Source organism: Lytechinus variegatus, chromosome 11 (genome assembly GCF_018143015.1).
Source record: "Lytechinus variegatus isolate NC3 chromosome 11, Lvar_3.0, whole genome shotgun sequence".
NCBI lineage: Eukaryota > Metazoa > Echinodermata > Echinoidea > Temnopleuroida > Toxopneustidae > Lytechinus > Lytechinus variegatus.
This window is the reverse complement of record NC_054750.1, coordinates 16969671-16982193: the sequence shown is the minus strand read 5'-3', so window position 1 is coordinate 16982193 and position 12523 is coordinate 16969671. Positions and strand designations below refer to the sequence as shown.

Here is a 12523-nt window from a genome sequence, read left to right as displayed (position 1 = left end):
TGGGATGGTCGTAGTCCTGGCTATCGGCGCAGCAGTCATCACAGCTTTAGTTCTAACATTAGGAGATACAAACTCTAGTGAGAACGATTCCATAATTGGTGAGGATTTTCAAAATCACGATGATTTCTTTATAAAATCCTTGTTTCATCTACATCTTTCTAATCGATTCCAAACAAATGCACGTCAAATGTATTTTTTAGGTCACCATGAGCGATTGACCTTTTCTTATTAATATTTTAAAAGGTTAGTGCATGGCTATTTCTTTAAGATGGTGTATTTGATCAACCGCCTTATTATTGACAATATAGCTTTTATCATGCTTTAGTTACTTCTTACATCATATATAAAGTATACACCTTGTCTTGTGTCAAAGCCTTTCGATTGCTAGATAACCTTTATAGGTATCGTACATTTGTACAAAAAAAAATAGCTGTTTATCGCTTATCGAGACAAAGTTTTGTCATACTAAGTAGTTGCCGCGATTAAGCCCGTCGTGTTGTCAGTACTTTGTTGTTGGTGAGCGATTGGTCCTGAAATTATGTCATATTTATTTGTTTTACGAGCGTTTGAAACTGAACGGTCATCATATTTATTGGTTAACGACAGTGGCTTATTTAGGACAAACGGCGCAAGTGATGAAATTGCGCCCCTTTCAAAGTATATTTACACACATATGTATTTCAATATCATGACGTTAAGATTTAAGTTAATATTTATTTATTTTTAAATCATAAACGTGATTCCTATCCATTTAAACAATGAATGCTTGCGCGAAACGCGAGCTGAAAATTATTGATATTCATATTTGGAAAGAGAAGATTAAAAAAGATACTTTGTATATGAATTAATACAGATGATAGGTAAATCGCGAAATAAATCGACCGAATACGAGAGCGTAGCGAGAGCATATTTTTATTCTATTTACACAGCCGTAGTAGCTCCATGATTAGGATCCTAAGAACGAATATTCCATGGAGATATTAACACAGATGAATATTATAAACGCTTCATTTAATCATTAATATGATGCATAGCTAGTGATAAATGCGAGAACGAACCTCGTGCTCAAAATTATTGATATTTACACTTATAATCGGAACATGTCAGGAAGAAGTAATCTCACGATGCGTATCTAATTAAGCATGCAAGCACGAGGTGTGAACTGAAATTTGGGATATACTTACCTGAAAGGGGAACATTTTAAGGAATATTTGTAGGAATTCATGGAAAAGGATAAGTCTCTCATCAGCTTAATGCAAGCGCGAAGCGCGATCTGATTTTCTGGCCTTATATGAATTCACCTTAAAAGGGGGCATTTTAATGATTAGTTGTAAACTTTAATGAAGAGGATTTGTATCATATCAAATCAGTGAGTGATGAAATACTTTTAGAATTAACCAGAAGAAATATGTATTTCAGAACTATTTGTAAGAATCAATGAAGAGTAGCATATTAAAATGCAAATCCGCAGCTAGAGATGAAAAATTTATGATATTTGCGTTCGAAAAATGAATTTAAGGACTATTTGTTAGAATTCTTGAAAAAGAAGTATATTACTAATCGAAATTCGGCACGAATATAGGTGCCGCGGCTGGGATCGAACCCCGGACTTTCCACGTATAGTCAGGCGCCTTAGACCACTCGGTCACGACACCCAATTTTTATTGGCTGTCGAGCGATCGAGCCTGAATTGCTGTTATGTTTATTGGTTGATGAACGATTGAGTCTGAAAAGTGGTCACGCTTATTGGTTGACGAGCAGTTGTGCCTGAAATGTTGTCATATTTATTGGTTGACGAGTGATTTGGCCTGAAATGTTGTCATATTTATTGGTTGACGAACCATTGAGTCTGAAATGCCATATATATTGGTTGACGAGTGAATGCGTGTGAAATGTTTTTGATGTTTATTGGTTGACGAGCGATTGAGAATGGAATGTTGTCATATGTATTTGTTGACTAGCAATATAAATTTAAATGTTGGCACATTTATTTGTTGACGAGTGATTGGGCCTGAAGTGTTGTCATATTTATTGGTTGACGAACCATTGAGTCTGAAATGTCATATATATTGGTTGACGAGTGAATGCGTGTGAAATGTTTTTGATGTTTATTGGTTGACGAGCGATTGAGAATGGAATGGCATATTTATCGGTTGACGGGCTATCGAGTCTGTAATGTTATATTTGATGTTTGATGGGTGATAGAGTCTGAATTTGTTGTCATATTGTGTGTTTAGCGAGTGGTCGAGTCCATAACCTCGTCATATTTAGTGGATGACGAGTGATCGAGTTTGCAATGTTGTCATATTTTGTGGTAACCGGACGACGGGACTTGTGATTTTATCATATTTTATGGCCGACGAGCAATTGAGTCCGCATGTTATATGTAGCGGTTGTATAGCTCGCAATGTTGTCATGGTGGTTGTTGACGAGGTAGTGTTGCCAAATTTGTTGGTTGACAACTCAGAAATAAGGACGCAATTAGTATATCTATGGTTGACAGCTGATTGGGCCTGCAGTTTTTGTTGTGTTAGTGTTTGCTGAGGGATTGAGCCTTTTATTGTTTTCTGTTTGACAACCAAGCAAGCCTGCCATTTTATAATATTTATGGTTAACGAGCGATCGAATCTAATGTGTTTGACTGGCAACTTAGCCTGTTAATATTAAATGGTTGATATTGAGTAAGAGCGGTTAATCATAAATTACCTGATTTGATTGTTTATCTTTGTAGGTGTTCCATCACAATGTAGCATGTACCCATGTGACTCGTCATGTGACATGTCGTCTCCACCCTGCAATGGTCTCATCTTCCAAGAAGAATTTAATTCTTTAAATCTAGACATCTGGGAACATGAAATTACAGCTGGAGGAGGAGGGGTATGTAGTAACGAAAACAATATATGACAAGATTTTTGGTTTAAACATGTTAGATAGTCTTGAAACATTTAGGTACAAAATATCTCTGATAATATATAGATCTTAAGAAAACTGGTGGTCTCGACGTTTGGAGCAAGGGAACTCTGCTCTTCTTCAGGAGGAGGAGAAGAAGAAGAAGGAGAAGGAGGAGGAGAAAAGAACAAGGAGAAGGAAGAGGAAGAATAAGAAGAAGAAAATGAAGACGGGGGAGAAGAAGGAGAAAAATGATTATTATTACGTATGTTTTGAAATTGAATTGGAAGTTTATAAACGGTAACTTCCTTTTTACGATTTCTTCGGTTTGCAATTGCTTTTGTTAACTTCTGAAGGTATTCCTGTATGATTTTTTTTTAATTAAAGTCTTAGTTGTTTGCTTATTAATTAATCTATCTTTTTTTCAACAAGTTGTACACATTCATTTCATTTGGAACAACCTGATAGGGAGCCCCGTTTAAGAAAGTGTTGCATATAAACGCAAATTGTAATTAAAACGAAATCTCGCGCAAACCCGAATGCGGACTTCTTATCGGTTGCAAATCAAATTGAATGATTTGCGGAGATGCGTTCAATTGCATCTCTTTTTGAAATGTGTTCCTGGCGCCCTACTTATCCATCCCATCATCATTAATACCCAGTGTTACAGTTCTATGAAGAGATGTCAGTAAATATTTGTGATCAAATTATAAGTTTGCATAGTAAAGATTTCACGATACTCTTTACATGTTTTCTATTTGCAGAACTGGGAATTCCAATATTATACCAACAATCGCTCAAACAGCTACGTCAAGGATGGAAAGCTCTTCATAAAACCGGTAGGCAGCACAATCAATTCCCCCAGGTTTATTCAAAACCTTTTTTTTCTTCGTTTTTGTATACTATTGTAAATATTCTCATTAGCGTTACCGCAATGTGTAACTTTTCCAAGAGTTAGGCCAATATAAGAGAGAAATTTCATGCTCTATTATCATGGTAACGAGTTTAAACTTGCTCCGTGCTTGCACTTTGGACATGCGCAGTTGTTGTTTTCGCCTATTGAGTATGTTTAGTATATGTTCATGATAAACATGATACACAATGCCACCTAGTTTTATAAGATATAAAAGAAGTAGTGTGACAAACTTTTATCTTCAATGATGCAAAGTGCAACAAACGTTTATCCAAGACAGTATTGTCCGTTTTAAATTAGGACCAGGACCAATAGCACTGACAGATCAACCAAATACAAAAGGTTCATGGGAAAAACTCGTGATTAACTTTTGACCAATCGTCAACATGATCCTCAGTATATTGTATTCGATCATTACTTCGGAAGTTTTGATTGATGAACAAGTGATTGATAAGCATTGTGATTTTGAATATTCTTTTCTTGATTGTCCACCCTAACCTTCTTACAATGATCCACTTCTTTCCCCGCTTTCTATCCCCTCCCTTTCCGTGCAATTTTCTTTATTATTTGTTTGGCGTCACCTGTGCCTGGGAGGAGAAAAGCAAACTGAATCACTATGACCCGCAGGTCTCTCCTCCCGATATAACTGATTGGGGGGGGGGGTGCAGGTGGACCACTACACCGGGGTTTCCCCCTACTCTTATACGAATAGTGTAATGGGTTCATTAAGTGCAAAGGTGGTGACTCTCCTCTACAAGGGGTCTCCATTTAACGTCCTATCCGAGGGACGGAGTGTTTTCCATTGTAACATAGCCTTCATCTATAAAACATGGGAGAGACGTTTACACACAACGCACTGGCTTCAGTCATCCGCCCGAGGTGGACTCGAACCCATGATATTTAGTTCGACGGCCAGACGCGTTACCGACTGAGACAACACCGCTACTACTTCAATATACATCTCCCTCCTTCCCCCCTCTCTTTATTTATCTTACTCCCTTTCTCATTCTCACTTTCTCCCCCCCCCCCTTCTCTTTCCAAACGCCATTGATCAGACATTAACCGAGGATCTTTTGGGAGAGGGTTCGGTGACAAGTTCAAGATTAGATCTGTGGGGTGAGTTCTCCTCGTTTGATATACTTAGCTTTATACATGGAAAGGGAGAGGGGAGTTGAGGCAGGGAGGGGGAGGGGTAGATTATAAAGGAAGTGGAGGACAAAGAAGGAAGAGTGGAGGGAGGGAGGGGGAGAGAAAAAGAGTATAGCAAAGAGGGGGGTGGAATGGAAGAGAAAGAGAAAACAGAAACGTTTCGGATTATTCCATGTTTGAAAAATGGTCCTTTGTACAAAAAATGATGCAAGCCAAAATGCCGGGTAACTGGGTTGATTCAGACATTTTGATTGCAGATCTTTCCTACTTGCATCAGATTTTAGATCGCGCCGTTCGCACATTTTATGTTAATGTTAATACGTGAGATTTGTATAGCGCACTTTCCATCTTGATTAGATGCTCAAGGCGCTTCAGAGCAGAGCAACAAAGACTATTTACATATAATACATGTCTGAACAATAGGTCAATGTCTTTAAAAAGTCATTCTTGAACAGTTATGTGTTCAGGTTGCCCTTGAAGGTGATCACTGAAGTCTGGATAACAGGTCTAGTTATTAAGAGGTAACACCATTTAGGAGAACTGACTGAATGGCAAGGGAGATAAAAATTTCAGCCATTGTATGGCCTTGCCCCGAACACCTTAACTATGATGTAAATGTTTTATCTTTTATCTACCTTATGATTCAAACCTTGAAAATGAATATCTTTAAATTGATGAAAGACTTTAATATTTACACCCTTGTTAAACATGCTGATGTTTTAAAAATAAATTTTCATTGATGAAGGTGCTTCGCCTGCTAACCTTTGTACTGGAAATGCATGGTGGGGATGTGACCGAACTGGAACTGCTGATAACATTCTGAATCCAATACAATCTGCTCGCCTGCGAACTGTCGATTCGTTCTCCTTTAAGTACGGACGACTGGAGGTGGAGGCTAAGCTACCTACCGGTGATTGGCTGTGGCCTGGTATGACGTCATTATGTTTTGTTACCTATCAAACATCGAATAATAAATAATGAGATTTATTTTATTCATACACGGTTGAAAAAGCCCAAACAGTTCACAGACTGATTCCCATTGGGGCCGTGTGGAACATAATATTTAAATGACATAGTAAACATTTAAAAGCCAGTGTTTAACGGACAATGAAAAATATGTTAACATAAACAGAAGCATCAATGAAATATTACAAAGGAATTATAGAAAGGTGAAGAGGAGGGGAGTAAAAGAAAAAAAGTAGGAGAAATGGAGAACGAGAAGGAAAAAGACAACAAAGGAAAATAGAAGAAAATGAGAATAAAAAAGTATAATAAGAAGAAAACGAAGAAATGATAAACCGTTCTCCAAAACATCAAATTAACTACCGTAAAACCCTTAATATGGCACGATACAATAATTACAATCAAATAAAGTGTGTAATATAAAGTTGGAGTGGACGAAATAAAATCATATTTTTGTTTATATTGACAGCTATTTGGCTTTTACCTACTCGCAATGCATATGGAAATTGGCCTGCTTCGGGAGAAATAGATCTGGTTGAAAGCAGAGGTGAGTTGCATCGTCAAATTAGAATGAAAATAACTCAGTTATTAATCGGAGTAATGCCTATAGGCCAATAAAATCCAGAAAATAATATTGTTATAGTCTGTCATTTATATTGTGAGGGGAGGGACCAGATAGAGGTCCACATGCTCAAGGGGTATATTAACTTTGGGTCAATTCCTTCTAAATTTCTGACAAAATAAAGAAAAGTACCTATTTTTTTAGAAGTAGAGGCAATATGGGAAATCAGATTTGGGTTAACAAAAATAGGGCATGCGCCTAAATTCCCCCTCCCTTCAGACCCGTGCCTAGGTTGAACAGTTCGCAATGATGATGATGATGATGATCATCATCATCATAATGATAATGATGCTGATAATGATATTGATGATGATGATGATATTGATGATGATGATGATGATGAGGATGGCGATGATGATGATGGTGATGATGATTATGCTCCTGCTCATTACAATGATACCGATGATGATGATGTTGATTGTGATGCTGGTTCTGCTTATTATGATATTGGTGTTGATGATGATGATGATGATGATGATGATGATGGTGGTGATGGTGGTGGTGGTGATGATGATGTGATAAACTTGTAATAACCATGATAACATATCTCTTAAATTCAAACTAAATCACTGACACATAATATACCAATTATGCTTCCCTAACTACCACACACTTTGAATGATTGAAAAAAATATATACCATAATTCATTATTTTTAATATGGTTGATTTATTTTATTTGTTAGGTAATGCAGATATGAAATATGGTGAGGTATCAGCTGGGGTAGATCAGATGGGATCAACTATGCACTGGGGACCATTCTGGCCTCTCAACGGATACCCTAAAACACATGCAACAAAGTAAGTTCATTTAAACATTTTAAGTACTCTAGAAAACGCCATTGAAGAAGACAGGTCTTTAAAGGGGAATGAAACCTTTGGAAAAAGTAGGCCTGTGTCGAAACAGAAAAATCAAAGAATAAGAACAAAGAAAGTTTGAGATCAATCAGACAAATATTGAGAAAGATATGAGCATTTGAATATTGCAATCACTAATGCCATAGAGATCCTCCCGTTGACAATACGACAAGGATGTGTGATGTCACATGTGAACAACTTTCCCTTTGATCATGGACCTATTTGATGGACTATAAAATACCCACAAAATGTCTCTTTTTGCTTTTTCTTATGGTAATACAAACTCTTCATCCATGATGTATTCTTTAAAAACCTGTATTACACGCCGTGCTATAGAAAGAATACACGATCTAATGATAGATGAGATAAAAGAGGCAGTTTAAGTGAAATATACACTATATTAATAGGGAGAGTAGTTCATAAGTGACATCACACATCCTTGTCGCATTGCCAAAAGGAGGATCTCCATAGCATTATTGATCGCAATATTCAGATGCTTATAACTTTCTCATTATTTGTCCGAATTTCCTCAAACTTTGTTGATCTGTTTCTTTGATTTTCTGTTTTCACACAAGCTATTTTGTTTCAAAGGTTTCATTCTCCTTTAAACATGGGGGGATTTGATATCGGTCAACTGCACCATGTTTTAAAGGGATGGTCCAGGCTGGAGATATGTATATCTCAATTAATATAAAAACTCACAAAGCAAAATGCTGAAAATGTGATCAAAATCGGATAACAAACAACGCAGTTATTAAATTTTAAAGATTTTCATTATTTCGGTGAAACAGTTCCAGGCATGTCTTTATGAATATTCATAAGGTGGACTAATGATGTCATATTCCCACTTGTTCTTTCTAATTTATTTTCTGAAATTAGGTGTATTTAATTTTTTTCTTCCAAGAACTAAAACAATTGCATTGAAAACTGATTAAATGCATTCGTTATTTATTGCCGCAATTTATTTCGTCATAGTGGAGACATCATTTACACATGTATGAATAAATGAAACATCATTTCATGAAATAATATAAGAAAAAGGAATATTCATGACGATGTGCATATAACTGTCAAAAAAAATATTGATACACTTTCAAATTCAATATCTTAGTTATTTGTTGTCCGATTTTGATGAAATTTTCAGCATTTTGCTCTGTGAATTTTACTCTATTTATTTAATTATAAATATTTTCAGCCCGGACCACCCCTTTAAGCATTTGTGGATATGGGAAGCGGGTGTCAGTGCTGGGGAAATAGCCCCAAAGAGTTAAATTTGATCAGTATGGTATAATGTAGAAATTTGGCCCAAATCACCTTCATTTTGGAACGAAATGCCTTTATTACTTTTAATTTTATTATGTTTGTTTTTTGCTCTGCAATTACTTTTCAGTGACCAAAATCACCTTCCTTTTTTTAATTTCTGTCTTCTTTTTTTTTTGCTTGCTTGTCAAACTTTCTAAAATAAACTAGCAGCTTTTCTTTCAAAATCAATCCCAGGTCCTTGTATGAATGTGTGTGAGGGTGTGTATGTGAGTGCGTGTAAATTAATAAAGACTATGTACCGTCGTGAGACTTGAACCCCCCCCCTTAGTGATCTATAATCCAAAGACATAATTATTATTCACTTCACCACAGTACCTCAAGCTGAAATGTCATTTATTTCAGAAATCTCCCTGATGGTCAAACCTTTGGAAGTGGGTTTCACAAGTATGTACTGGACTGGACTATGGATTCAATGAAGTAAGTTGTATTACATTGTAATTGTTATTTTGGAAGTTTATGATATAAATACTGTTTGATAAAGATCGATCGAGGCATGTTAGTTAATTTAACACACGATATTCAGACAGAAATGAAGTGATAGTTGTTATGGACTATACAAAGATATTGTCGTCCTGGCAATTTTTAAGTTCATGCAGTTATATGAATAATAACGTCATAATAACAATCATGTTCTTCTATTATCACTGGTTATTATTATATCATATTATATGTATCACAATAAAAATCAGTGTTGCCATGTGTAGATCATCATCGCTATTGAAATTCCAACATTATCAAAAAAAAACTACTGTAACTACTACTACTACTACTTCTTCTTCTACTACTACTACTACTACTACTACTACTACTACTATATAAAACTATACTATATACGACTATTTCTACTACTACTACCACTACCACTACTAATACTACTACGACTACTACTACTACTACTACTATAATACTACTACTACTATAGTACGGCTGCTATTTTTGTACTATATTTTCTCTTCCTTCTTACACTACTTTACATTAGACTACATAGATTATTTTATTCTTGCAAATATATTTAAAACAACGATTCTACTTACTACATTCAGGTTTTTCGTTGATGACGAGGAAATACTGTCTGTAGACCCTGGCAGTGGCTTCTGGGAGTTTGGTGAATTCGCGGATCAAGCACCGGGTATTGACAACCCATGGGGACACTCTACCAACAAATTCACTCCATTTGACCAGGAGGTATAGATGCTTTCAAAATTGTACTCTGGTGGGTGTTTCATAAAGCTGTTCGTAAGTTAAGAGCGACTTTAAGAACAACTAGAGATCCTTTCTTGTGGTAAATGGTATATTCAGTGGCGATGGTTAAGCGCGTATGAAAGGTTCACCAGTCGTTCTTAAAATCGCTTTTAACTTACGAACAGCTTTATGAAACAGCCCCCTGGTTTTATCGTGTTCCGAATCAGATAGACATGCTTGTCAATTACAAGCCTGATCTATTTCATTATTTTCTAATTCTATATTGCACTTCATTCTAAAGAAATCATTATTATGCAGTCAACCAACCAAAAACTATATTATTTTTTAAGGTCCTGGTAAGACAATTGCACTGTGGGCATGGTGGGGAGACACGTTATAGACATATGTATTCCAGATACATATTGATGCATAGACCTGTAACAATTTTTTTTAATCACTTTATTTCTATCCCTCTTCATTAGTTTTACTTGATCCTGAACGTAGCCGTTGGAGGAGTAAACTATTTCGGTGACACAGCAACCTACAACCCCCCTAAACCATGGACGAACGATTCTCCCACTGCTGCCCGTGATTTCTGGAATGCTAGGAATGATTGGCTACCTACTTGGGATGGAGAAGAAGCTGCCATGCAGGTTAACTATGTCCGTGTGTACGCCGAGGACGGCCAGACGACCTACCACTTGCGCGACCGATAGACCGACCGATATCAACCGATCACTCTTGCATGACGAAATCAATTTTTTAATTCATGTTAAAAATCATTCATTTCTTCATTTTTTTAATAATCCGATTCATGAACATGGATTATAAACAGAACGTACGACGCAAAAAACAGGAATTAAATCGTCCAGGTTTTCCATGGTAACGTTAAAACGATTAAACGTCATCACTTAAGAAATGATGAACAGATCAGGCCAAGAGCATTGTCTTGGTTTATTCTGTAAAATGATTTTTGACAACATAATTGAATTGTAAATAAGACGTTTCTCAAGTCGATTCATAATTTTCTCTTTAATGGGATGATAGGTTTCTCGCTATCAACATCTGTCTCTGAACACTCTTTGATCTTATCATCCAAGACATATATTTATGTGAATAAACAATTCCCCCCCCCCCCCCCTCCACACACACACACGCCCACCCTCACACACACACACATAAAAGAAGAGTTGACCAGGGAATTACCTGTATAAAAAGTTCTGAAATATTACACCCTTGATCACTGTAGAGTTATCCTGCTACTTTCAACATTATTCTTACCTGATTAAATCAATTCTTCATTATATCGGCATCGAATTGTGTTGTGTGGTGAATTTATTCTTTAGTAGAGCAATCATGTTGAAGAAGAGATGAGAAAGATCAAAATAGGAAGGAGAACAAAATGGAAAGAGAGCAACGAGTAGGCTAGAGATGGATAACAAGAAGTGGCTCGGGGTAAAAGGTGGAGGGAAAAGAGTGAGAGAGATAGGAGAAGGGGGTGAAATTGAGTGAGGAAAGAAAGAGGCAAATAGGAGGAAGGAAAGAGAGATGGGAGAAAGAATGGAAAATAGAATAGAGAGGGAGGGTAAGAAAGACCGACTTGAAAGATGTGCAGAATAGATAAAAGTTAACCAATATTTGTTGTAAATTATTCCCCCATCAAAAATCAAACAAATCAATAAATGGATAGATAGATAGATGGATCAATACAATGTTGAAAAACTATATTAAAAGAATAAAACAGTTTTGCTATAATGTGATGAATACTGCAGATACATTGCAGATGGATTGACAAAGACCAAGAAAACAGAAAGTATCTGACATCTTTCTATAACTATTTCATTTACTGCCCCCTTTCTATCCCGGGATGAATCTCTACCAGACTGAAGCAACAAATTCAAAATCAGTCAACCAATAAAGAAGAAGCATTTTTTGTGAATTTAAAAAAAAATTGCATGAATGAGTCTCAAAATTCTTTGCAGAAGTTTTGAATCCCCCACCTATAGTGCTATCATGTAAAGCAAACAGAATTGAAATCGGACTTGAAATGGCGAAGAATAAGCATTTTGAAATTGTGGACAGACGACGGACGCCACGCCACGGCATAAGCTCATCTGGCCCGAAGGGCCAGATGAGCTAAAAAAACATCACCCAGATTTTCTTTATACAATCGTATGGAATCACGACGCTTCTCACACAACGTGATATCACGGTCCCAAGGCCCGTGAAATGCCTGTTTTCTAAGCCTGATATTTGGAACTGTTCTTGGCAAAATACTCAGCAGTTAAGCGGTGAAAATGCATAAAGCTTATAGCTGTATTTAGTAGTCTATACTCAACAAAAAAAGTAAGTCCCCCCTACACCAAATTGCTGTAACTTTTGGACGGAATCATTTTGAGATATATTTCGTAGGTGGTTTTCTACACTCATTAAGCAACTCCTTGGGAAAAATTAGATTGATTGGTTGAGTCATGCATGAGTAATTAAAGATTGAATTAAAAATGACCATTTTTGAAAGTCACGAGTCGTATTTCAATGTGTGCAAATACAAAGTTGGGCAAAAGTTGTTTTTAGGTGAATTTTATGGTGTTAATGCTGTTTTGCTATCCATCATTTAGCCACTCCA

At 36.4% G+C, this 12523-nt stretch overlaps 1 protein-coding gene across 4 annotated transcripts in view; it reads left to right on the top strand.

The window, feature by feature from the left end:
• The window catches only part of LOC121423836 (beta-1,3-glucan-binding protein-like), a 28834-nt gene extending 17625 nt beyond the window's left edge, over nt 1–11209 (top strand). For all 4 annotated transcript variants that reach the window (XM_041619341.1, XM_041619342.1, XM_041619344.1 and 1 more), the window contains 9 exons: nt 2732–2877; nt 3654–3728; nt 4858–4918; nt 5697–5879; nt 6384–6461; nt 7221–7335; nt 9058–9132; nt 9759–9900; nt 10380–11209. In XM_041619341.1, the coding sequence (XP_041475275.1) occupies nt 2732–2877; nt 3654–3728; nt 4858–4918; nt 5697–5879; nt 6384–6461; nt 7221–7335; nt 9058–9132; nt 9759–9900; nt 10380–10613 (1109 nt within the window). In that variant the 3' untranslated portion in view covers nt 10614–11209. The remainder of the gene's footprint in view (nt 1–2731; nt 2878–3653; nt 3729–4857; nt 4919–5696; nt 5880–6383; nt 6462–7220; nt 7336–9057; nt 9133–9758; nt 9901–10379) is intronic.
• The last annotated feature ends 1314 nt before the right edge of the window (nt 11210–12523 follow it).